General features: G+C 41.4%; 1 protein-coding gene across 2 annotated transcripts in view; it reads right to left on the reverse strand.

Moving 5' to 3' along the window:
* AKAP12 (A-kinase anchoring protein 12) overlaps nucleotides 1-25,322 on the reverse strand; it is a 77,984-nt gene that overhangs the window by 12,066 nt on the left and 40,596 nt on the right. Inside the window, exon 2 of one of the 2 annotated variants that reach the window (XM_039851291.1) lies at nucleotides 20,402-20,516. In XM_039851291.1, the coding sequence (XP_039707225.1) occupies nucleotides 20,402-20,516 (115 nt within the window). Of the gene's footprint in view, nucleotides 1-6,861; nucleotides 7,037-20,401; nucleotides 20,517-25,322 lie in introns of those variants that run through there. The other variant, XM_039851290.1, reaches the window with a different exon arrangement.

Genomic DNA, 25,322 nt, shown 5'->3' on the forward strand with positions numbered 1-25,322 from the left:
CACAGGATCTTAGGGCAGCAAAACTACTTTCTATGGCACTATGAAACCCATACAACGTACAATACCACTCCGAATGTAAAATATGGACTTTGGGTGATAATGATGTGTCAATGTAGGTTCGTCAGTTGTAACAATTTTGCCACTCTGGTGGGGGATGTTGACCAAGAGAGGTTACGGGGCAGGGAACATACTGGAACTCTCTGTACTTTTCATCCATCTTTGCTGTGAACTGAAAACTGCTCTAAAAAGTAAAGTCTATTTTTTAAAAATGGTCGTATGACTTGACCAGTGTCATATAGTAGGTGTGTGACATCTCTGGTGGGCCAAAGGCTGCAAGAAAAACACTTAAGTCAATGCAGTAAGTAGGAGTAAAACACAAAGGTTTCCCACCCCCCCCCAGATAAATTTATTCCATATATTTTCAAAGTGTTAAATTTCTTATTTTCCAAAATCATTACGATTTTTTGTAATTTGTAAATGCCACTTATAAGAAGAAAAAGTATGTAGTCATGTCAACTCCCACACTTAGGTGGGAAAATTGCTGTCTATCTGATGTGGACAGCGATTTAAATTCCATTTCGGTGTAAAAAGCAGTTTTTTCATGGTTACGGGTCATGCTTTTAAAATAAGAAAAAAACACATATATCCTATCCACCCACTCAGATTCTAAAGATTACCTGGATCATCATTTTGTAACCACTAAGGTAAAGCCTGGATAAAGCTAGAATCAATGAGTGCTGAGTAGTGGGGGAGGAGAGGAGAAAGGGGCATGATATTTACATGGTTTATAGTTGAAGGGGGAGAGGGGGACCAATTATACAGTGGGGAAATCGGGCAAGAATTCAGTGTCAACCTCTGAGGGACAGATGGGCATTCTGTGCTATACCCTGAAAAGGACAGACCTGTGGCTAAGAATGCATAATCTGAACTAAATCTAAAGAAAGCAAACACGAAGTAAGGGACTTAGTGGAAATGGGGAGAGGAAGACTATATGCTTTGAACATGTCAACATTGTAAAAGATGAGGGCTACAAAAACGTTCCAGATTAAAAGATGCTTAGGAGTATAATATGTAATACCTGACCCATGGATGGCTCTCATAGTGCAAGAGGGAAATGCTTAAAAGGACATTATTAGATTAATTGGTAAAACTGGAATAAGGATGGTAGATTATTTTAAAGTGTTATAATAATGTATATATATATGGCATTGAAAACTACACTATGGTTATGAAAGGGAGTATTTCTATTCTTAGGAAATACACACTGAGGTGAGTATTCAGGAGTAAAGGACCATGCTGCATTTAACTCACCTCAAAGGGTTCAGAAAATGTTGGATCTCATACCTACATAAGACATAACAGGAACCTGTATACTGGGTTTTGTTTTGTTTACCTACATAGAGAAAGAGAATGAGTAAATAATGAGGCAAATGAGGTAAATGTTAACGACAGGTGAATGTGGGGAAAGGGTTACATGGATATTCCCTGTACTGTTTTTCTTTTTGCTACTTGCTATGTTTGAAGTTATTGTTTTAAAAAGTCACTCAGAAGAGTAAACAAGTGCAGATAATAAAGATATAGAAAACAAAAATGGAGAGGGTGATGATGTACCCTACCTGATTTCAAAGAACACTGGATCTTTGCCTCACATTATACAGCACAATACAAATGTTATCCATGTATTAAATAATAGAAAAACTACTTGTTCCTTGTCTTCAAAAAAAAAAGAGAATTCAGGTAGAGGGGAAGAAGATTAAAGAACAGAAGTTCTGCAGATGGACTGGTATTATTAGCACTGGGCCTTTAGGCAAATTCCCTGAAGTTTCTGTTCTCAGTGCCCTCACCTGTAACATAGGTCACCACCTCCCATACTTCCTGCAAAGGCTGCTTTCGAGGATCAACTATCAATTGGCCATCTATAAAAAATAATAATCCAAAAGCTCTACTGGTTTTTTTTTTTTTGGATCCATTGTTCTTCTTCAGAATTATTTATTTTTAATTACTTTTTACCAATTCCAAAAATATCTATATAAATTGCAAAGATTTTAAACTACAGAAAATTAGAGTAACAGCCATAAAAAACGATGTCCAGAGACAGTCGCTATTAATATTTGAGTGTTTTCTTCTGGATAAGTTATTCAGTAGACTTCAAAGTTTGACATAACGGACACACAATTTATTTTCACGTCCCTTTACTGTTAGATGATCTACACTGGTCCAGTGTTACACTATGTCACATTCGTATATAAAGTTCCCTGAATGAGTTTTCAAACAGAAGAGGGCAGCACTGAACAGCTTTCAGCTCTCCCTAACTGGAAGTCTGGCCACTGCCCAGATCTTCAGGACCAGAAGACACTGCGAAAATCCACCAATATATAAAGTTCGGGTGCCCTTTCAAATTCTGTAAATACCATATTGCACCTATGTTTACCTCATGACTTCCAACGGAAACATTTCAAGGGGGAAAACGAGGCACAGACATCTTGAGCTAGCTCCCTCTCGCCTCTTTTTATCTGCACCATGGAAAGAGCTAGATCTGTACCCCATTTTGGACCAAATGCAGGTCAAACGTGACTGCAGCCCTTTCTGGGTTGAACTTCCTTCCTATGGGAAACCAACCCAACTGGACACAGTACACGAAAGTCAGCCCGCAGGTCCCATATCCTGGCTAACAGAAACCTTTTAAAAAGTATTTTTATGTGCTGTTTGCACATTGGTTCTGTATTAGTTAAAGATCATAGCGTGGTGAGCAGAGATAGAGCTGTTAAATGCATAAAAGAACAAGCTAAGAGATGTGGGGTGGCAGGGAGGACGGGATGTCAACTCGTTTGGCTGTTGGGAGTGAATAGGTGAGTGACAGGCAGCCAAACACAGTAATGTCTTCTGGGGAACACAGGCTCGTGTTCACCTGTTAAGAGTCAGCATAGTAGAATCTATTCACAACCACGCTTACAAACATTTCATTAATAAGTTTACTTTAAATTTAAATTTATTGCGGTGATATTGGTTAATAAAATTATATAAGTTTCAAGTGCACAGTTCTATAATATATCATCTGTATGATTGCACTGTATGTTCACCACCCAAAGTCACATCTCCTGTAACCATATATTGGCTTTTAAATGACGTCAAAACCTCCTCTGCAGTAATTTTTGACACCTCGCCTCCCTATAGAATTATTACCTGTCTTAGATTTGTCTGATTAGATAAGAAGAAGAAAGGAAAAGCTTGACCACCTAAGCATCACTGATTTGGGGATGCACTTTCTTGGCACCCAAAAAGTCCTTCCGTAGAAACAACTGATTTTAGAGTAGGCCTTTCTGATACAACAACAAATTATCACTCGCGTGAGACTTTGAATTATCTGGCTGTTCTGAAGAACCCTGCTCTTAATCCAGCAAGTCTCTCAAACGCCCATGAAGCCCAAGTATGGTGCTCATTTATTCACCAATGCCACGGTTCCTCAAGAAAACTCCACATGCTCATCAGGCATCAAAGATGGCAAAAAGGTTTGGAATAGGAGCCCATCAGTGTGTCAAATGGCAATGCCTCTAGGAGGCACAGGTGGCAGATACTTCCATCTTCATACCATCCTATTAGTCACTGGTTCTCTCCCCACCCCACGGCCAACTTAAAAGGGTGGGAAAAGACCATAGTCCTTGCAGTGGCCCACACAGTCGTGGGCACCACACCCAACATGATCTTGCCTGGGACATGGTTTGTGTCGACATGTTTTTCCGCATCGACCACTAGTGGAAGCAATGTCGTACAAGTCTTGCTTCTCAAACGAACATTACCAGAGAAACCACGTATTTTGATTCGTTTTTTGGGAGAAGACTCGAATCATGTGCCTGTGTGACAGTAACTGTCTGTTGGAAGCATTCCTTGGAAACAAAAAAGATGATTTTAAAAATGACTTACCTACAATTTTTGTTAAGTGCTTTCACTCAGCTTTTAAATGCGGTATAACCAGCGCCCTCCATTCCCCCAAGCACATCGGGACTGCTTGCCCGTGACATCTGGAACTGGTTAACGTTCCCCTACGATTTGCAGCATTGTCCTGGAAAGTTTCCAGAAATTCTCTGCATTCTAAATCTATCCCTTATATCCTACACACCCAACTCCTCTTGTTCTAAGGCTCATTAACCACAAAACCTCCACGGGGAGATGTTGAACTGGGATTAAAACTCAGATAAGCAAAACCCCATACAGGAGCATGTATGTCATCATTGGCCCTGGCCTTGACGGTGACGTTCAGTTGGTCTCTTACACAATAAGGGGTCCTTTACAAGGTACAGCTGTGCCTCAATACGAGAGAAAAACTTCATTTTCATGATAAAAAGGGGGTTAAACAACCACTTTTTGCAGGATTATGTTGAGGAATAACGATAATGGCCTGACGGGCAAGGCATTCAGCAAGCGGTAGTTACTACTCCAGCAGTTGTCAGGGTATTACTTTCACATATCACAAGTCTCTTAACAACTAATCTGCCTCCACGGCAGACAGAAGCAGCCATAGGAAGGGTGTTTTATTTTATCTTGTAAAATGATTTGCACAGAGAAGTGCATTATAAATAATCTAGAGCTTGCACAAGTGCTGGAGGACTCTTTCTCAGTTTAACGTTACAGAAAGTTGCCCTAATTTTGTTGCCCTAATTCCTCATGATCCTCTCCAGTTAGTCTCAATGTGTGAGCTCCCTCATTCAAAAAGTTTCTCCCCTCCCCCACTGTCATCGTGTCAAATTATTTATTTTCCAGTTTTTAAGCTAAGTTATTGCTACTGTGATGTGAGGGAAAGACTTCAAGGAAGGCAATAGCATGTAATTGGAAACATCAATCATTTCATAATTCAAGTTCTGCTGAGTTCATTTCAGTGGTTTGTGTATATAGGGCCAGGGAGGGAAGAATAATAGTCCATAAGTGACAGCTTTTCCCTACATTCAGAAATGAAAGCTCGTTCCTAAGTAATTCTACAAAAATGGTATCGGTCCAGTTCCCTTCTTAATAACTGTGAAACCTAAATGCTCCTTGCATAATTTAGTACTAAAGAGGACTAGAATAACTCTCTTTCAAATGACTTAGATGAGTAATCTGATATTTAATTAATCCTAAATGCCAATTTAAAAAGTCTTCATTGCTTTTTAAGATTCTGACCAACTAAAGATAACTGACTGTAAATCTTCCTTATCAGGGTAACTTGCAGAAGAATAAAAACTACAGTTGAAACTCCCTTTTATTTTTCACTTCTTCCACTCGGAAATGTTATTTTCTGTGCATGTTCTTATTACGAGGAAAAAGTACTAAATTTTGCCATGTTCTCCACACCCACATTGTAATAAAACTCAGAAAGCAATATATCCAATTACTTGAGTTTGCCTTAAAAATTAAAGTCCTTCTTTTTGTTCCCGATCATGTATCATTCCATTGGGATTATCTGAGCCAATTTTTAAAAGCCCCTTCAAGTCCTAAATTTGTTAAGTCCTAATTGATGCTAAAAAAAGGATCGCCTTCCTTTCCCATAAGAAACTCAACATAAGATAAACTAATCAAATAGTGGCTATAATCATTAAGCTGTATATAAAAAGCATCCCCCAAAAAGTTACCATCAGAGAAGCCCCACTCCCAGCTGTGACAAACTACACTCCCAGGCGGCCTCTCTCAGGGTTGGGCATTTGCATATTTCATTCATAAAAAAAAAAAGTAAGGATATGGGGGGAAAAAACTGGAGAATTTTGTGTTTTTAACTTTTAAATTTTGGATAGTTTATTTAACGATAGTTTCTAGGTACCATGTAAATTTTCATGCAAGGTAAGTGATAAAAAATCTAATCAAGTTAACTTGGAGAAAGAATTTTAAGGAAATCTCAAAGTAAACAAGCTAATCTATAGGAAATGAGAGATATTTTTAGTTTGGCTAAACTTTCACATTCATTTAAAATTCTGTAAGAGGACAAGGCTTTGCAGAAGCAATTACAATGAGAAAAATTTTAAGTGCTAGAAAGTTTATCCTGTGCTTTTAAGAAAACATAGTTTTGGTGAGCGATGATCTCAAGCATTTAGAGAAGAGCTTAGCTGGTCTTATAAACCTAAATTAGCAAGTGGAGTTTCATTGTCTTGAAGGCAGGAAAAAAGACAGAGGAGGAAAACAGGCAGGTTCCTAAGGAGTCATGAAATGATCAAATACGAAGTTAGAGGAGCTCCAAGTACATTCTACAAGTTTGATATATGTAATTTATTTGCTGGAGGTAAGTATTAAATATGATAGCTCATACTCAGCCAGACCTCTAGAAAGCAAGCTTAAGAAACATACATTTTTAGTATTCATTGCCCAAATGCTGTTACCCGCTAGCCACCAATTTTAGTGACTATGGTTTTACTAAAATCACTACTTAAACTAGAGCTAACATTTTGGTTCCAGGTCAACCTACCAAATACTGTAATTACTCAAAAACAGGAATTTGATATTTTATTATAACAGTGATAGGCTGTCACAAGCGATTTTGAAATTCACCCCGGTCCAACACAAATCTATTCAGTTGGTGCAGTAGTCCCTCTCAGCGAGGGGAAAGGAGACAACCCCTAAAAAAAAAGAAAAAATACACTCAAGGTCTCCCCCAGGCACAGCAGGAAGACTCCTGCACAGGCAAAATGGAAACTTAAGGTCTATCAGGTTCTTACTGAGCCAATGAGAGAAAGCTCTTCTTATCAAAGAGTCTGCACGGAGAGAAATACACGCCAAGCAATCTATCCCGCCACTGACCTCGAGGTCCCCCCCATCCAAATGCAGGTTAGAGGGAAGAAAGCATTTACTCCACCTGCCACCGCCGCGGGGAGAACACGACAGACCGGGCGTCCGCCTCACCTGTGATTGTAACGATCCCCAGCATAGTTACCAGCACACCTCCGGATGAGCAGAGCGGCCGGTGGCTCGCCCTCCTCTGGCGCCTGGCCGAAGCGGCCCGGGGCCTCGCCAACCCCGTGCAGTTCTGCTGGGATCCGGAAGATCTAAGCGCCAAGCCACCCTCAGGGGATTAGGGAGAACCAAAGGTGCCTTGGGAGCTGCAGCACAAAGCGGGCCGAGGATGCATTTCCCCGCTAATTATAGGAGGACCCACCCTCGGCCAGCGGACTGGGGTCTGGTCCCGCCCTCGCCGCGCTCCAGGACTCCGAGTCACGTGTTTCATTTTAAAGGCGAGGAGCCCTCGCTGGAGCTGGTCTGTTAGTGGTCGGCGAGGCTCTGCAGAGAAACCCAGGGAGGGTTTAAAAGTTGCTGGGAGGAATAAGACCCAGAGTCAGCAGCATTTTATCTAAACCATTACTTCATTCCTGGCACCAATTCACTTCTGTATCTCAGCTTTAAGAAAATAACTGCACAGATATTAAATTCTACTGCCATTTTTAATACTGTGTTCTGTAGCCTTATGTTTAAAAGCTGATGAGGTGCAAAACACTGCTCCCTTTTTAGCACCTGTAGTATTTTATATTCTCACCATCTGTCTCTCACACACACGTTGCACTGATCTGAAGGTTAGCAACTCTCAATTGTCCTGTTTCCTGATATCTTCGAGAAAGGCCATTTCAAACTATGCCATATTACAATACAGAGTCACTATCACGTCTCTAATATCCAAGCATACATGACAATCAGACAGAATCTGTGTTAAAAAGTCAAAATTTCAGGCAGCCCTGAATTCTTACATTCTCTTGCACTGAAATTTCCGGTTTGTTCTAAAGACACAAGATAAGTGATATAGCGAGTCGGTGTCTTAGGATTTTGACACACCCTTCTGTGCGTCAATTTTCTGTTGGGTAGGCCCATTTGAGCCCCTTGGGTTTGCTTGCTTCCTTTTCATCTTTTTCCTATTAATCACTTCTTGCCTTGCTTGTTTGACCCCAGTAACACATGCTCTTCCCTTAAGCAAACAAAAGAAAGGCTTTACTATTGCTCTTTTCTTCAGACCGTGAAGATCTCGTTCATTACATCTTAGGGCGCAGGGAGAAGGATGGCGGGGCCAGGGGCGGACCAGAGGGGGCACAGTAAAAGGGTGGGGGGCAAGATGATCAAGAAAAAGCTGAGCACGGGCGGGCAGGCTAGCATGTAGTTGCTCATCTGGCCACCAGGGGGAGCCGCGCGCCACATTCAGGCCTTGACTAAGGCGGCGTCGTTGCCGGCAATCTGACCTTATTACAAAAATCAGCTTCAGCCTCTGCGTAGACCGGGTTTCCTTCTTCAATTCCGGCAAACGCCCAGCCTGGCCGTAAGTCCACGTGGGTACAGGGAGTGATAAGCCTTGTCCTGACGCCTGTGAGCTCAATTCCAGACTGAACCACTTAGCAGCTTCCTAACCATTTTATCTTCCCTAGAGGAGTCTTAACTTTGGTTCACAAATTGCTCTTACTATAATGAGAGTCTGGTGTGTGAGAAATGCTGCTAGTGCTAATTGTTCCTCGGCAACCCACACAGCGGAGGAGTCTGGCAGATCCGCCTTGCCCCTCACCTATGCTCTATGCCCTGGAGGGTCCCAGCTGTGCAGGTCAAGGGGAAAGCAGACTTTCTCGGGGGCTGTGTTTGTAGTCTGCATTAAATGAGTAGTCTATAGCCTTTCCAAACTCTGGGATCAGCCGGGACAGTGTCCCCAGGTGGAGCTCACACTCCTGCCCAGAGTTGTCCCAGGAGCCCAGGCTATCTCCAGAATCCGAAGTCTCCGGTTCTAAATGTCTCAACACCAGCTGTTGGGGACAGCCCATGGCTTTCAATTGGTGCCACGTCTGAAATACACGTATTCAACTTACTGGCGTATTCCGTTGATTCTGACCTTGCTTAACTGCATTGCCAGCTCCTTGCAGCCATGTCAGGTAAGTCCAAATTCTAACAGGATGAGCCGGCTAGGAAGAGACTACGCTAGTTACAAAGGCCCAAAACAACATTTCAAACGGTAAAATGTACTGCTGTTCAGTTTTGTCACTTAAGCTTTTTATTTCTTTTTATGACATCAGTAAAGCACTAACACGGCTGATTTGATAGTCTTAAAGAGTTCATTAAAACCATGAGTTAGACCCTGTGGAAAGCTGCTGGCTCACTTAGTAGATGGTTCTCCTTTGATCTCCACCTCTGAGTAATCAACAACAGGGTGTGTGGCATAGCTGGCCAGTAAGTCTCTGTATGTCTGGATTTACAAAGAAAAGTCATCAAGATAAAAGCAGGAGTCAAGATCAGACCTAAGGTACGTGTACAATGCAGGCAACTTTCTTTTGTTATTTTCATTCTGTTTTCGTTAAATCAGAATTTTTAGGGGATGACATCATCACCCAAAGCAGAAGTTATGGGAAAATGTTTACCGATAGCATAAATGGATGGATGACATAAAAAGTGTTTTCTCAAAACTTTATGGTTCATTTAACGAATATTTACCAAGTTCTAATTCCACGTTAATTACGCTAGACACCCAGGGATATAATAGGATATTGTCCTTGGCCTCAGGGAGCTCGGTCTTGGATGGTAGAAGTGCATGCAATCTACTTCAGCCCACCTCAGAGAGCATCTGGGCCAGCCTCTGAGCAATGGAGCTGGGGTGGGCGACAGCCCTGCCCGGGGCACAGAGGAAGGCTGTCCACACCGAGGGAGCACCATGGGCAAAGGCATGAAGAACATGACCCTTCGGGAATCAAGAGTGAGTTCCTTATAGCTACAAGCTCAGAGTCTACCTGGGGAGACCACCAGGGAGGGGAAGGGAGAGACAGAGGTGATAGATTTCCACACAAAAACTTGTCCATAAATATTGACTACTATGATTCATAGGATTCAACACAAAGGTCCATCGACTATGCATAAATAAATCTGGTATATCTATACAATGCAGTATTATTCAGTAACAAAAAAGAATGAAGTACTTTCACGTGATATTCATGATATAACATGATGAACACTGAAAAATTCTAAGTGAAAGAAGCTAGTCACAAAGTAACACATCACTGACATATTTAGTTCTATTTAAATGAAATGTCCAAAAGAGGTGACTCTATAGACACACGAAATAGATTAGGGGTTACCAAAAACTGTGGAGTTGGGGAGAGAGAGGGAGTGACTAACAGGTATGGGGGTTCTTTATGAGGGGATGAAAATATTCCAAAATTGGTGAGGTGATGATGTACTATGAATATATGAAGCTATGACTATTTTAAAAACCACTTAATTGTATATTTTAAATGGGTCGTCGCATGGTATGTGAATTATATCTCATTAAAGCTGTCTTTTTTAAAAAAATTATTAACTCCAAAGGCTACAAGGGAATCGCTGGAGGTTTTGGAGCCGGGTTGGTGGCACATCATTTGAACTGTACTATAGAAAAGGTAACTGGGCAGTCATGACAAGGAGGAAGATAGTCTAGAAATAAAATAGATGGAAACCATGGTGACCAAGACAAGGAAAGAGTCCAAAGTTACATCAGGCACTAACTGAAAGACGCCCAGAGGACAAGGGGAAGGAAGATGGCTGAAGCCCGGCACATCTATGCGGTCGACCGTCCAACTGGACTGACACATGTGACGTAAGAAAGTTCTGGAACCCTGAGGAAGAGGTATCTGGAAAAGGACACCCTTAGACGAGACAGGGATAAAAGAGGCAATCAAGGAGAAAGCAACATCAGAAGCCAAATGGGGAGAGGATTAAAAGATGAAGATGGTGGTCAATAGTCTGGTGACACTGGACAAGAACTGAAGAGACCTCCCAGCCTGGGGAGGCCAGCCAGCACCAGTGGACAGATAACTGCAATAAACACAAGTGCTTTAACTCTCTTTCCTGCAAGGAGGGGACAGGGACCAAGACACCACAATTAGGGCTGATACTAAGTTCGTCAACTTCCTCTAAGGAGGTTTGAGTATTTAACCCAAATATGATCATCAGCGAGCTGAGAAATGGACTTGCACGCCAAACCCAGCCCTCCCCTTCCTTCCAACCCGGCACTAGGCTGGGAGGAAAATAAACCAAAATTCAGTGAGGTCTCGTCTCCTCTGGCTGGAAAAGGGCAGGAGACATCGAACCAAGGGAGTATCTAACCACCGCTAATCCTTCTAAATGCTTCAGCATAATCTAAACTTGCATTAAAAACTACTCCAAACCGGATAATGGTGAACGAGATGACTATATACTCTGGATCTAAATGACACTGCCAAGTGACATACAGGATGGGTGGGTTCTCCTGGGCTCAGCGTGTTTTCAGGTCTCTGTCTGTATGTTACGAACACAAATACCAGCTAATTGAATTTTATGGTCCAGCTGAATTGGACATGTTTATATAAATGTGGTTAGCTCAACTCCAAATCCTCAAGACAAATAATCTGAAGACTAGTTCCTCAACAGGACAGTTGTAATACAATAGGAGAGCTAGAGGGGGATTTAACAATCACTTAAGACAACTTTTTCAAATGGGGAAAATACTTAAAAACTCGCTCCAAATAATAAAAAGGACATAAAATAAGTATATTTTCTCCCTGAATATTTTTGTATTCTGCAATCTGGCAATTGTATTTCTATGAAATATACCAAATGAGAGGTATAGATTTATATATGAGAATGTTTCTTCTTGGAACACGTAATATTTAAGAACTTAAGTGTCCCAAAGTAGGATGATGTAACTAACTCTTCAGTGGAATATTTGGCAAAACCATGTGTGAAGCAATTAATACAAGGAAAATGCCTACATTGATATGTAAACCCACACCTCTTTGTTCATGGTAAAAGCAGGATATAAACTATATATTCAATACAACCCCAATTTTGCTTTTTAAATGCATGTATATGTGCACATATGAGAGCCTAAGGGGAAAAACAAGGAGCCCAGAAAGAAAAATGACGAAAGCCAACAGCAGTGGAATTATGGGCAATTTCTGTCTCGATATCTTCCGACGCTTTACAGATCTTCTAAACGACCTCCTGTTACTTTCACGGTGAGACTGCAAGCACACTGGGCGCCATCCTGGCATTGTCCCGGTGGTCCAGCTAGACCTCGAACCTTAGAGCAACACCTCTGATTGTCTATCGAAGATACAAGGCGGTTTAAAACATGATCTTAAAACTCTCCAATGGTGACACGTGCAAAGCTGATAGAATCCCACTGGATTTGAACACTGAATGCAAATGAACACACGCGGTGGGGCCAAGATTTGACAAGCAGAAGGAAAATGCTGCGTTTCTGTTATAAATTCACCCACCGAGTTTAGACAGTGAGGCCGCGGAGCTTGAGGTTACCCTCGGGGGCGCTGCAGGAAGCCGCTTAGGTGTCCCACCCTCGCGCCCCTCCCCCGCCCCTCCTCTGGCTCTGCCAAGACGGAGCATTTTCTACCTGATTTACAACCAACAATTATTTGGAAAGGGGGACTTCTCTAATTCTTATTTCTATCTCCCGAATCGTGCTTATGATCATGGTGAGCAAAGTACCAAAAGGGCAAGTGACATTTCCAGTGTCAGAAATATCTAGCGGCATACATACGTTCGTTATTCCCTTCATTCTTCTTGGCTTCGGCTCCTTGAGCGGCATCCCTGATGAGGGGCGTCTCCTTTATACAGTCTCCGTCAATGTATTAACCTCCTCTAGTCAATTCTTTCGGTACAGAATACTCGGTGTAAAGCAAACTAAGTTGTTCTCACAGTTTAAAGAGTTTGAGAAATAAAGTATTCTTAAAAAGCAGGAATGTTGAAATTGAACCCCAGTTATGCTTGGCAAGCTTCCCTCAGGCACATTCATATTTGAAATATATATATATAATATATATACATATATATATATATATACACACACATGTGCACACATACACACACACACACACACACACCCTGGCATTTTTCTTTTAATGTGAGACAGCTTATTTTCTCTGTAGATGTTTTGCCTAGAGAAGAAAAGATGAAACGGGAGACATGATAAATGTTTTCAAATATTTAGGGGGCTGCCGTGTGGAAAAAGGAGGTGAGTTTGTTCTAGGCAGTTCCAGAAGGCAGTTCTGGGGACAGAGGGGGGAGAAGGAGGGAGGTGTATTTTTTTCCTGCGGTAGAATAACTGGCTTCCTTTTATGGAGAAATACTCCCAGCCTTCCAGGGTTTAAGAAGAGGCTTCTGTGTGGGGGCAGGAACCTGTGTAGACAGCCTCAAAGTTCCTTTCTACGAAGGTTCTGGATCCCCAAGCTGACATCCCAGTCGATCAATCGTGAAGGCAGGCACTATGGGCTGGGTTGTGTCCCCTCCAAATTCACATGTTGACGCCCTAACCCCAGCATACTAGAATCTAACTGTATTTGGAGAGAGAGCTTTTAAAGAGGTGATTAAGTTAAAATAAGGCCATTAGGGAAGACTGGAATCCAATGTGACAGTTGTCCTTATGAAAGGTGACACAGAGAGATGCTGGGATTCATACGCCCAGAGGAAAGACCACATGGGGACACGGGGAGAAGGCAGCCATCGGCAAGACAAGGAGACAGGCCTCAGAGAAACTAAACCTGATGACACCTCGATCATGGATGTCCCAGCCTCCAGGTTGTGAGAAAATAAATTTCTGCTGTGTGATGTTTTATTTTATTTTACGGCAGCCCTAGCTAATTAATAGAGCAAGAGAGCTGCCTTCTGCTTGGTGTCACTCTAGATACTACATGTCCACCTTAAGACACATTAAAGCAATGACTTCATCCAATTAATTGAATCGAGCACATCTCACTTTTCACCAAAATAACTAATGCATACATTATGAACAATGGAGCTCAAGAGGCAACTACTGGACGTTGGCTCTGTACTGACACCTTAACCACAAAAGCAGTTTGAAAAAGTTCAAACTGTGGTACTCAGGAGAAGACTGTTGATAAGCTAAAAAGGTATAGAAACTAAGCCCAGAGAATGTGTCTTCTGGAAGTTCTCAAGGTGTCCTTTCACATACTATAGGGACACTGTGCTCTAGAACATATCAGTGTAGAACCACTTAGGGGCTACTGTATTAGGTGATATGGAAGCTGTTTTAGGGGTGAGTCAGCCTTTGAGAAAATACCTGCAGGATCTTCCTTAAATAAATAAAATGGCTAAAATAATTTAATGTTTCCATTAGTGGCTTAGTCACAATTAGAGAACTATTCATCATAGACCCCCTCATTCTACCCAAGGGACAGGGTCTGTCTGAATCTTGGTATGTTGCTTGGACAAGCCCATTGGCTGTCTTATCCATGCTCCCCCTCAAGTGGACCAGAGCACCGACCCTATTTGTGAGTGGACTGGAGTAGCCTCTAAACGATAGCCGTACATGGGTAAATCTTTGCAGAAATTTAGGATTGACTGAAAGTCTTCAGGGCAAGTAGACATGGCATTTATCAACATCTTTCACCCATCCTGGGCCATAACCAATCCCATCTTCTCCCAGATAGGGGGTAAGATGTACCTTTTATAAGACATGTTTATGAAGCTACTTATCTTTCTTTCATACCTACCTAAATGATTACATATGGAGACATTCTTGAATAAATTTTCCCCTCTTGAACATTTTGTCCATTAACTTAAAACACCACATCTAGAAGATGGCTTTTAAGATCAGACTAAAAAGAAAATGCATAAACGTGTTCTTATAAAAGGCATAATGAAATTACCAAGTAGATTCCCACCTGCCCAAGGTCACTTGGGTGTCTTCAACAGCTGATCCATTATTTGGTTTTTAATGCCTGTATTACTAGCAATACTGTGTTACTCTGTCACAGAAATTCACGGATGAGTATGGTCATGTTGCAGATGAAAACTGATGCTCAGTGAGATAAAGGGATGTATTCAAATCAAGGTCACACAGAAAAATAGTAATCAAAGCAGCTGTACCCATGTTTTAGTCCCCAGGAATGAAAGGATTTATAAAGCAGAGAGAGGATGAATAAAAGTCTCACTCCTTCTTCCCTCAACACCCCCTGCCCTTTTAAGTTAGAAGGAAAAATAAAGGTTCATTGCACTGTCAGACTTGGATATGGTTCAGAGGAAAAAGTCTTCTCTATACAGCTTGGCTGTTAATTACTGAAAAAAAAAAAATCTGTGTTTCTTTAAAGATGAAAGCAGTAGAGTATTATACTCGAAATTTGTCAATGACATAAGTAATTTCAGAGAGGCATGCTAAAAATATTACTGCAAAGAGGGGGGATGGATTAAAGCCAGCTTCCAGAAACTATACACTATCATACATACATTTCCCTGAGTTCAAGGCCTATTTTGTGAGTGTTCTCTCTAGTTTTCAAAACACTACAAAACAGGATACAGCTTGAGAAAATGTCATGCAATAATATGGTATTCAAAATACCAAAGTAGGGGAAAACAAAAGTCCGTCTCTGTCTATTGAGCGCTTACATTTGATAGCATTTGAGGACTAGGATTCCTCATTTAATCACGAGCAGGTCAGGGTCTGATTTTGTGTTTCCAGGCAACACCTGGACACCCAACAGTGAGCACCTGTGAGAGCCCAGCATGGCGTACTGGAAAGTATCTAGCTATGTTAGTGCCGATGCGGCAAAGGAAAGATGTGGATGAATCTATAAACTGCATATTTAGCTATGCAGGAAATAAACTAATACAAAGAGAAAAGTTAACAGGTCTTCTTCCCCCATATAAATAAAAATATAATATTGTTAATTCTAATTTAAAACTGCATCTTTGTTTAGTCAAATATTTGTTGAGCACTTACTATGTGTCAGAGACTGTTCTAGGCTCAGGGTATTCAAGACTGAATCATACAGACCCCCACACCCTTAATCTCAAGAAATCTCTGCCCTTGTGGGTTATCAGAGGTGGGGAAAGACACAGACATATGGCATGTCTGATGTCGACAAATAAGATGGAGAGAAATAGGGGAGGCATGGAACATCGTAACGTGGGCAATGGGCATGTCTTCATGCAAATCCTAACAAGGTACCAATTATGTCACAAGCTGAAACAGAAAAGGGATGGAATCATATAAACATTTCTTTGCAGTAGAGAAAGCAGCCTTTCACAGAAAAATAAGTATTTTGGAGGGTCATCTTTGAAAAGAGACCTGGAGCAGTGCTTAAGGCACTCACTAAGCCAGTTCTTAAACGATCTAAAAGCAAAGAAAAAGCACTTGCAACCCTAGAATGGATTTTCTGTAAGGTAACAAGACCCACAGGGAGGGGGCTGTGATCACTTGGCTGTAACCTTATGGCCTTTGTACTTCCCAAAGGCACTACACGCCAGGAGCTGGCAGGTGCAAACGGCAAACTGGATGAGAGCAAAGACAGTGCTCTCAGGCACCGTTAGAAAAATGAATTTCTCCATAGCATTGCAAGTAAAGCCTCTAGGAAACTAAGCACCGGATGCTCCACTCATTACTGTATCTGGGAGGAAATATCCAGATACAGAAAAGTGGAATCCGGTGAAAATACAAGAAATGTACCCTCGAGGAAACTTCTGCTTTAAGCGACATTTTTGGGGGGTTGGTTTTTATTTTTCTTGGAGGTGAGGGAGTATTTTCCAGGATTGCCTTGGGATCGGAGCAGGTATGACAGGAGTGGCCCAGGTGCACTTTACCGAGCAGCCAGCCTTGTCATCATTTTCTGATTAGTATAACAAAGCCTGTTCTGGTTACCCAGAGTGGCAAAGTATCCAACTGCTGGTGTAAACGTCCTCACTCTGGGCATGCAAATGGTACAAAGCACGTGCAAACGAGACTTCCAAAGCCAAGGCAAGGACTCCCACTGCTTATTTGCTCACATAAAAAAAATGTGACCTGTACAGGTGGAGATAAAACATGGCTTTCGTGTGCTTTAGAACAGTTGCTGTGTCTACTCTGCAAAAAAGCCAAAAAAAAAAAGGAAAATAGAAATAGCTCCCTTGTGATAAATGCAAATGTATTAAAATCTGAGACAATCATTTGATTACTTCCGTACAGCCATGGGTTCTCCAGGTACTTTAACAACCAAATATGTTCTTACCAGAATAAAGAAGGGTCTTTAAATTTTATTTCATAATGTTGAATTTTCTCATTTGTTTTAGAAAAAAATAATCTGTCCAACAGATACTAAGACTAGGTTAAAAAAATCTAAAAGTTCTAATCGGTAAAAGTTTTCAATCTAAAATTGGACCCAGACCAATAAATGATGTTTTTAAAATCCTTTTTGTTCAAGCATTTAACTCATGGAAAACCGTATAAGCCACAGACTAGAGGGCAGATGACAATTTAGATTAAAAGGGGTCCTTTTTTTTTTTTTTTTTTTTAATCTTTTCAGCAGAAGTAAATTTTCCTGAAAACTAATGGCACTTGTGTAGCTCCTATGAATGCTGGGAGTGGCAGGTATGATGGAACTTTCTAGTTGGGAAAAGCCTGAGTTTCCATACATGCAGTTTTGATAAATGATAAATCCCCTAAAAAGAATTCAGAAAAAAAGGGATTAGGTCACTAAGACGAATTTGTTGTAAATTCTTTTTTTTTCCATTTTAATTTATTTTCATGCCTATCTACATACTCTCTAAAAGACGGCCCCCCAAATTAAATAATCTTCAAGCCCCCTCCAAAACATTTATCTCTGAGCCTGCTGCATAGTTTAGAAAACATTGGTAGGCAGTTCCCTTTTACTATCATTTAAAGAAAGTTTAGAAAGAAACAGGATTCCATTTTTATTATAGGAAGAAGACTGGTTCCGAATGACCAGTATTGCTGGTTTCAGAAAGAGAGCGAGCAAGTTAAGCTGGGAAAATATTTTCTTTCACTTCCGGCTTTGTTTAAATATTGTCTGCCACTTCAAATTAAAAACATTCTAGCAGGAATGCCCCGTATTCATGGTTTTCTCCCATCCTATGGCAGGACTGAACCCTACCGCTGGCCAGTCAGTCCTCTCAGGGACCAAGATGGGGCAGATCTGCTCCCCCTGGGGTACCAGTAGTAGGAACCACATCTCCCAAATCCTGTGATTAAGAGTCACATTCCGTCGATGCCTTTTTCTATAGTACACTAAGCTTCCACTAGAACAAATTTCTGGAAATAACCATAAACTCTAACCATAAGCTATCACTGATGTCAAGAAAAAGTAAGAAAAAATAAGTTTAATAATCAGAGACCTTAATAAGCCCAAAGAATAACAGTTCTGCCTAAAACAGCAGAAAATTCATCCCAAAGGCAGGCCTCCGGTGGTGCCTCTGCAGGCCTGGGCCACATGGGAGTCCTGTCCTAGATGACAAGGCCTTTTCAGGACTTTCGAAAAACAAGGTATACGAATTATCACTCTTCCTGCTAGAGCCACTTGGTATTTACTCAGACCTCCAAGGCCACAGTCAGAAGCCTGGGTAGCTCTAAAAAGAAAAAAAACAAACAAACAATGGAATAATCACAGGGTGGGGACAGAACTAGTCAACCAGTGTTGACCCATATGGCTAAATTGTGAAAGAAATCACATCTGGACTGAAGTCAGCAGATGTCCAGTAAACATGCCACGGATAAGAAGGATTATGTGCGAATGTGGGCAACTGTTAAGGCTGGTCCTCGCCCCTTCTGTCCCTTCTCTTGTCAATCCTACAGGATTGACATGTCAGATAACAGGCTGACCCCACCCCTCCCATGGCGGCACCGTTCAGAAACCCTACATCACCTGTTAAATCCACTCTGCTTTCAGGGCTCTATTACCCAGCGGGTTTTCCCTTCTGAGTTCTCCTTCTAACCTCCGCTCGTGTATCCTCCCATCGGTGAGCTTCTAGCCCCCTGATGGTAAGTAAGCACCACAAGTGGTGGACCAACTTACTTTCCCGCATCCTCCCTGAAGTGCCGAGCAACGTGGCTTGGCTAAGGGAGACACTAAAACTTCTGTGGTTCGATTTGACTCAAAAGTCACTGAGAGAAGGGCAAAGTATGGGACTTTGGAATTTGAGTTGAGGCCATTCCAATAATTTTGGTAGAAATTATTGGAAACTCTCACACGAGGTCATGCAAATCCTCTTTCTATGAGACTGTGTATTTCCAACTTTATATTGTGCCTATGGTGCTGTATGACAATCGGTATCACAGGGTTCAAAACAAGTCTCCCCAAATATGCCACTTTGGCATGAGGATTATTTTGAGCTAAAGGCAATTGAAACCCAGCAGATTCAGAAAAAGCTCTTTCCCTCCCCGCTCAACTGCCCGATTTTACGTTGGAAAGAGCACCTACAGCAGGAAGACAGCTATTACCAGAGATTCCTTTTTACCTACGGATTACTTGCATGTCAGGACAACCTTTGTTTTCAAACATCTCCCCTGCCTCCCTGTGAATGGCCCTTCCTTCCCACTCTATCTCCAGACACCCCTATACTTTTCCTTAGCTCAGGATGTTACATCAGCCTCAGTGGCCTGGCTGCCTTTTGTGGCTCATATCTTTATGGGGCCCCTGTACGTTCATAATTAAATTTGTTTTTCCTCCTGTTACTCGGTCGTGTCATTTTGTTTGGCCAACCAAAGAACCTAAAAGGGAAGAAGAGGAAAATCTCCCACCCCTACTGCTTGAAGCAGTTCCATGGGGGCACGAGAAACAGGTTCCACGTGGTGGGAGGCTCGCACCTAACCAAGGCCATGGCCAGTCCCTTCAAACGACTTTCCTGTTCATTTGTCTTATTACGCATTACACATAAAAGTCAGTTTACTGTATGCTAAGTCATCATCTTATGTATCTTCGACAGTGGTTGTTAAACTATTCCTTCATTTATGATTAAATATGATGATGAGACTAGAACTCAAGAAGAGAGGAAGGTGCTTCTTCAACATGTGGCCCTTCACATGAGACCTACGGATCAAGGTCATCGATTCTGACCTAAAAGTATGGTTTTCAATACCCTCCTTGGGCTGAAATCAAAGAAACCAGTGATGATATGGTGAAGGACTCGCCTTCCAATAACCACCTCACTGGAATCTCGAGGCTCGAGAGCTATAAAACATGCAACATATCGTGATTCGGGCACAGAGTGGTGTGCACCTTGAAATGCACACTACCAGAAAAATCTGCACGTGGAGCAGGCTGTTCTTTAGAGTGAGATACTGACTCTGACAGCACCCAGGGCCCCAGCGTTTCCAAAAAGGATTCACATTCAAAACCAGACAAGTAGATGGGACAAGGCAACAGTAAAAATACAAAACAAAAAACAAACATAGTAAGTCCCAGATAAGGATGTCAAAGAGAGAGGAAGCATGACTCACTTCCTATACCCAAGTATTGGCATAACTTCCTAACCTAAGTACAGGGCCTACCCAGATGGTTAAGATAAATACTTCTTTTTGTCACCAATTAACTGCTTTTGTTGTCAACATCATCCTTCAAGTAGGAGGACTGTATATATTCTGCCCAGAACTGTGTTTATAATTATCCTCAGATTCATTGTTTGCCCTCCAGCCTCTGGTTCTACCAGCGTGGATGGTGTGGCTTACCATCTGTGACAATGACTTCTTCCTCCTGGCCAGTCAGGGCTTCCTCCTGGACGCTGAGTTCTCCTTGCTCAGCTAAGCCATTGACAGTGGACAGCTGACCATTCTTCTGCAGCAGCTATGGGGAAGACAAAACTTAATTTCAGTCTTCACAGCCAAGTTAGAAATGCTGTAACTTCAAGAATGTAAGTCATTTAGAGGAGAAATACAGAAAAATAGAGGGCCAATGACAAAGAAGACTTAAGTCTTTTATACATCTGGATGATCCAGCTACTTTACAAAAGGTACAAGGACCTATTATCAAGCAGATAAGACTTCATATCTAAGTAAAGTCAACACTATTCATTCATTCATCTGAACACCACTCATGACTTAAACACCCGCCACTCCAGGCCTATCTGAGATATAACAAACAATGGATAAGTCAGGTGTGGTCCCCACCATGCTGAGCTTACAAACTACTATGGAAGGCAGACTTTTAAAAGTATTTACTTTAAAATAATGTTTCCTTGTGATTAGACGCAGGTTATGCATATTTGACTAGAATATACATAAGTGACGATGTGTCCCGAAGGTAGAAGGCAGACAGTTAAACAAATAATTACTGACCTGCAGCTATGGACACTGTCACGAAGCAGGAATACATAGAGCAAATGACAGTAAACAGTGGGCCCTAACCTAGGCTGGAGTGTGGACAGGAAGTTAAGGTAAAACTAACGTCCAAGTTCCCCAGATGAGGGTGTATGAGAAAGGGGCAAAGGGGGTGCAGAAAAGGGGGCAAGTCAGAAGACCCCATGGTTCAAACGAAGGCCAGTGTATCTGAAGCCAGTGAACAAGGAGATATTTAATACGTGCTTTTACGAGTCATTGTTTTTTTCCATAAAAACATTACCAAAATGGTCATTTGCAATGTTCTCCATAGGACAACTTGTGCAATTGATGTTATCAGTTGCAAAAACAGCAGACACATAGACATGCCCCGACGTCATTTTTTAAATCCTGAAGATATAGATGAAAAGTTTTAAGCTACATAAAAACAGCACGATAACCATCAGGAACCTGAGGATTTCAACGGTGCTTTATAGTTCGTATACATTCCTCATCTGTCTAAAAACCAACTTAGCAGGTGTCACTGTTTCCATTTCACAGATAAGGACACTGAGACTCAAAGTGATTGCAGAGGGTCCCACAGCTCAGCAATAAAGGCGGCCACGGCCCAAAGGCCAGGACTCACCACTGACTACTTCTGGGGACTTTCTACAACACTGCAAATTGTTGAAGGACCTGTGATTATGCCTTAAAGAGTCTTCCACAGCACCCAGACCTGCGGCTCCAAAGAAATCTCAAAGCTCAACACTCTGGCATCATTCCATGCTGCTGACAAGCCATCGGACACTGCTGGCTACATCACTGACTTTAGTCAGTGCCTCGAAGGGACAGTGGGTTCAAGACAGTCAATCCAGAAGGCTTGAACTATGCTAGACTGACTTCACCTGGCTGTATCCTGCTCCCAGCAAAGCCGCCCTCCGACTGCATGAAATGCCGCTTGAAATACCCGCCCTTTAATCCTTACACTACAGATGGAATGGCTGGCTTCGGCAGACCCATGCTGACTCTACTTATTAGACAGAATACTCAGATTACATTTCCACTTAAAGTCTTGTCTTACCAAAATATGAAAGATAGAACTTTTAAATGAAACCTAAAGACAAAAGTGAGAGAGGGGGTTGATCTCTACAACGCGCATCAGCAAAATGTCTGTTCAATAGAGCATTTTAACCAAATATCACAAGTTATGCACGCAGGTTAGACTTAGATTTGATTAATAATGGGAAAAAGAGCCAGGGGAGGAAAGGAGGCAACACATATTATTGTGGACTACACAGTAATCCAACCAATCTTAAACTTAAAAAGCGTCGACATACACACCATAATATGGCAAACTAAATATTTGGCGAACATGAAAAAGCCATTCAATTTCAGTGCAATAAACATTGGTCAACTGTGCTCTTGGTTTAGGAAACAAAACTCTGAAGTTTTAGAATTCTACAGAGTTTCTGTAATTCTTGAAAGATTTCTCATAAGTCTTTGTGAATTGTCAAATCCAGGATATCTTTGGCCAGAGCCTAACTGAGGACCCTTAAAAACTAAAGATGTATAGGCCACAGGTACAAGCTTTCGTCTACTCTTTTAGAAATGTTACACGTATAGAATGAAGTATATTAGGTGATGTACAATGAGTCTTAGGAACTGAGATCAGCTGCTAGCCCTCCTTATATCTGAAGTGCAATAAGTAAGTTTGGATTAGTCATTCCCAGTGACCAGAGGGCCACGGTCTCTACTCCAGAAAGGCCCTTGATGAATTAACTTCGGTGACAATTTATGACAGTGACATTATTGAAACTGAGTTTTGAGCCTACTTTAGTACATATGTAGCTTGAGTCCAGCAAGTGTACCCAAGCTGTGACCCCATGGGTGACATCTCAAGTGAGCATTCAGAGCCCATGATATAACACTCCACACAAAAATGAGACTTGATTCCTAGTCATATTCAGATATTTCCACCATTCCGTAATTTATTTAAAGCTGCTTTTGACAAAATCTCATGTGTTCCTGAGGATAGTCAATTCACCTTTTTCCATGACAAAAAAAAAAAAAGTGATTTTTGTTTTCCTTTTCTCCGATCCCCAGTCACCTAAATAATACATACTATTGCTAAGGGTTCAAGTGCCTCTGAGAGTTAATACATTAAAGTCACCTCAAGTCATAAGAAGCCTAACCCATGGCTCCTTAACATTGGTTTAAGGACATTCTGTCTTCTCTATGTGTGTATACATGCACATGGACATGCTTTTTAAAAAATGGAGAATACATGATTTTTTATAACCTAATTATTTCATATATTGTGGGTGCATTTCTTTATCACTAATCATAAACATATATTTGGCTTATCTTCATTCTCTCAAAAGTCATGTCGTTTAAGATGGGAATTGAACTTCAACACAGTGAGAGCCAGAAGATTTGTTTGAAGCACAAATCCAGTGGGAAAAGGGTTTGTTTGAAGCACAAATCCAGTAGGAAAACCCTTTTCCCACTGGATTTGTGCTTCAAAAAGGGTAAACGATGCTTCTTTGAGCAAATCGAAACCCTAAAAGTTTTCAAGCTTATATCCTTTGAGTAGGTCAGCCAGAGTCTATTCCCGTAAAGTATTACCACATTACAACTAAATAAGCTTTGAGAGAGAAAAAAAAAAGATCTCATATTCTTCCAGCCACAATGTCTTCCTCTCATTTCTGTAAGAAAAACTGAGAATATCCAAAATGGTAGCCAAGGCATTGCAGAAAAACTACCAGATGTCTTGGTTCCCCTTCCTTCTCCACAGGAGTAAGCAGGAGGAGTACCAAGCTCTTTAAAGAACAGACAAAACAGATGAGCTCTTGACAGCTGTCAGAATGTTGGGGAAGAGGAAGTGAGCCTGCAGAAGTAACTATTTGCATCACAGAAGTAATGCTCTCGGCTATACATTCTCCCTGGATGACAAACACAAGTGGGCATGGCCTAGAGTCCTGCAGTCCACCTGGAGGACAAGGCTCGGAGTGGTGCAGTTCATCCCAACTACAGCGTCAGACCCCCGAGGAGCAGAACTGTTCATGTAACCAATAAGAAACCAGAATCTTGTGAAAGAACAAAAGATTAGAATAAAAAAGGTTATCTGGAAGGAATTTTAAATCCATGACAAGACCTGTAAAGAAAACTCTTCAATGTGTTTTTCTTCATTCCATATTTTGAAAGAAAAACTTTTAAAATGTCAAACAGAAGAATATGGAAATCGAGTACAAATCAGTAACGTATGCAGGTATAGGTACGAGAATGTGAAATACACAATAATTTTTAATAGTATCAATCTTAAATGTGTGTTAGCAATACCAAAAGGAATGAGATAAAGCTAGACACACTGATGTAGGTCGATGTCCCCAGTTTAAGTGGAGAAAAGGAAGCTGCTGTGAATGTTTGATTCCTTCGTGTTTAAAACAAAATACCTCACGAATGGGGAGAGAGGGAGGAGCAGGGAAAGCGCCCACTCCAATGTTTGTATAGGCATTAAAAAAAGTCTGAACCACATATCCCAAACCTTTAATACTAGCTACCTCTGTGGAACTTTGTTGTTTGGTTCTATCCCTCGGAGAGGGGTTGGGAAGAGAGAGAGTGTTTTTTTTTAACTCACTTTGTCATTACAAAGGTGAAAGATACGTTAAACCCTAAATTGATTCTTAGGTTATAAGCTTTCCCTGGCTTTCCAGGGTTCACAAATCTTTTCGGATCATCTGAGTCAATAGTCCAAACTGCCTTCATGGAGCGTCAACTCTTCCATTCATATTATTTGCAAATGTGATTAGCACATTAATGTCCTGAGCCAAGCCATTAATCAAACACACTGACATAGACAGAGGGGAGGATATAACCAGAGGCTCCCAATATATTGATACATGTATTATGTTCCCATTTCACAAATACTCGCTTTACATACATTTGCTAATTTAATCCTCCATCTTAAGGAAGCTACTGCTATCATCATTCCCGCTTTAAAGCCAAGAAAGCAGAGCACTGAAAACTTCTGTAACCACAGTGACACAGGCATGAAGCAATGAGGCTGGGACTCAACCAAGGTGATCTGAGCTGCAGGCACACCTCAAAATTCTGCCTCAGGACAGAAAGGCTTAAGAGCAGAGTCACTAAATTAGGAAACAACTGGTCAACCCATTTCACAAAAATGGCAGGAGCTGTAAGAATATAAGTCTAAGTCATTGTGACAACACCGACCATCCTATGTTAGATTTTCCCTCTCATTTGGCTGTCATTTCCAGAACACTAACAGAATTATTTATGGGTTTCAAAAAGTATAGAAAATGTAACTGAAAAAGCT

The sequence above is a fragment of the Pteropus medius genome, unplaced genomic scaffold (genome assembly GCF_902729225.1).
Source record: "Pteropus medius unplaced genomic scaffold, Ma_sr-lr_union100, whole genome shotgun sequence".
Classification (NCBI taxonomy): Eukaryota; Metazoa; Chordata; class Mammalia; order Chiroptera; family Pteropodidae; genus Pteropus; species Pteropus medius.